The 1164-nt window shown below is 44.3% G+C and overlaps 1 protein-coding gene across 1 annotated transcript; it reads left to right on the top strand.

The window, feature by feature from the left end:
• The first annotated feature begins 7 nt into the window (after positions 1-7).
• LOC9655003 lies at positions 8-702 on the top strand. Its single transcript, XM_002964642.2, has 2 exons — positions 8-264; positions 318-702. The coding sequence occupies exons 1-2, from the start codon at positions 148-150 to the stop codon at positions 660-662; spliced, it is 462 nt and encodes a 153-aa protein (XP_002964688.1). The 5' UTR covers positions 8-147; the 3' UTR covers positions 663-702.
• Positions 703-1164: the final 462 nt, after the last annotated feature.

The raw sequence follows: 1164 nt of genomic DNA, 5'->3' as shown, positions 1-1164 counted from the left end.
CATAAAGGCTCGGATGTGCATGATGTCAACGCATCAAGATATACTTTGCAGGAGTACATCAATGCCGTCAAGGAGAGGGACGTCTTCCCATCCGTTTTATGGACAGGAGAATCCGGATTTGGGCCAGACGCCTTGTTTTTTCTAGACATGTCGGAGGGAGATGGAGGTGGTCAAGGACAAGTCTCAGAGACTGACACTGCTTACTCTACCTCGCAGCTTATTCCCGTTCTCGTGCAAGTTAAGACAAGTAAGACGCTTGACCAGGTAAGCAACATTGTCATCTTTTGATGTAATTGGACTTTTTTCTTTTATTGTAGGGTACTGTCAATAATGCTTTTTATACCTTGGATCTGAACAAGCTTTTCCAACACAAGAGTACACTGACCCCAACTGAAGTCGCTGGTGCTAACTCTCTTCGAGAGTTAGCTTGTAATGGGTGTATTAAACTCGTGGTTTCTACAGACTTCGTCAATCTGGAGCAGCAGCTATGTAACTTCTATTTGAGGGAGGAAGCATGCAGCAGTCAAGCTTCTATTAAAAGAGGTGAAAAGAAGGATCTCGGCACAAAAGCTTTGCTTGGTGTTATTGGTAAAGATAACATTTTAGCTTTTGTTGATTCATGGCTGTTTGAAGCGATGTTTGTTCCTAAAGATGCAATTTGAGTAATTATTACAAAATACATTATATGTATTTTTTCCTTTCTGTTCTGAAAAGACTTCTTGGGCCCCACTTTTAGTGGGGAGCCACATTGCCATTGCCATTGCAAATGTCTTTTTTTATCACTCACTGGCAATTGCCCAGCAAATGCTGGGTGGTTGGCAAATTTCATGCCAACCATACCACATTTCCCATCACCATGGGCCAGAGAATGTGCTGGTGGACATGTATGGTAAGTGTGGAAGCCTTGAAGACGCACTGACTGTCTTTTAACTCCATGAAGAAATGCAACATTGTTTCATGGACTGCAATGATCACTGCTTATGCTCGAAACGGCCATAGCTCCAGAGCTCTCAAGATCTTTCGCATGGTTCTCACTTGAGATCCAGCGCTGCAAGCTTGTCACTGTCTGAGTAGCAGTAAAGCACGCCCTTGGACACCACCCCGTGCACAGTGATCCAAGCTCTGTACACGGCCATGCCACGATCTCCCCTCCAAAGAAGCATC

The sequence above is a fragment of the Selaginella moellendorffii genome, unplaced genomic scaffold (genome assembly GCF_000143415.4).
Source record: "Selaginella moellendorffii unplaced genomic scaffold, v1.0 SELMOscaffold_4, whole genome shotgun sequence".
Taxonomy (NCBI): domain Eukaryota; kingdom Viridiplantae; phylum Streptophyta; class Lycopodiopsida; order Selaginellales; family Selaginellaceae; genus Selaginella; species Selaginella moellendorffii.
This window is presented reverse-complemented; position numbering and strand designations above follow the sequence as displayed.

Bases quoted from the DNA above. Each gene is read 5' to 3' on its own strand.
- LOC9655003 (XM_002964642.2), top strand. From the start codon at position 148: ATGTCGGAGGGAGATGGAGGTGGTCAAGGACAAGTCTCAGAGACTGAC. The intron at 265-317 runs GTAAGCAACATT...CTTTTATTGTAG, and splicing joins CAAGTAAGACGCTTGACCAG to GGTACTGTCAATAATGCTTT.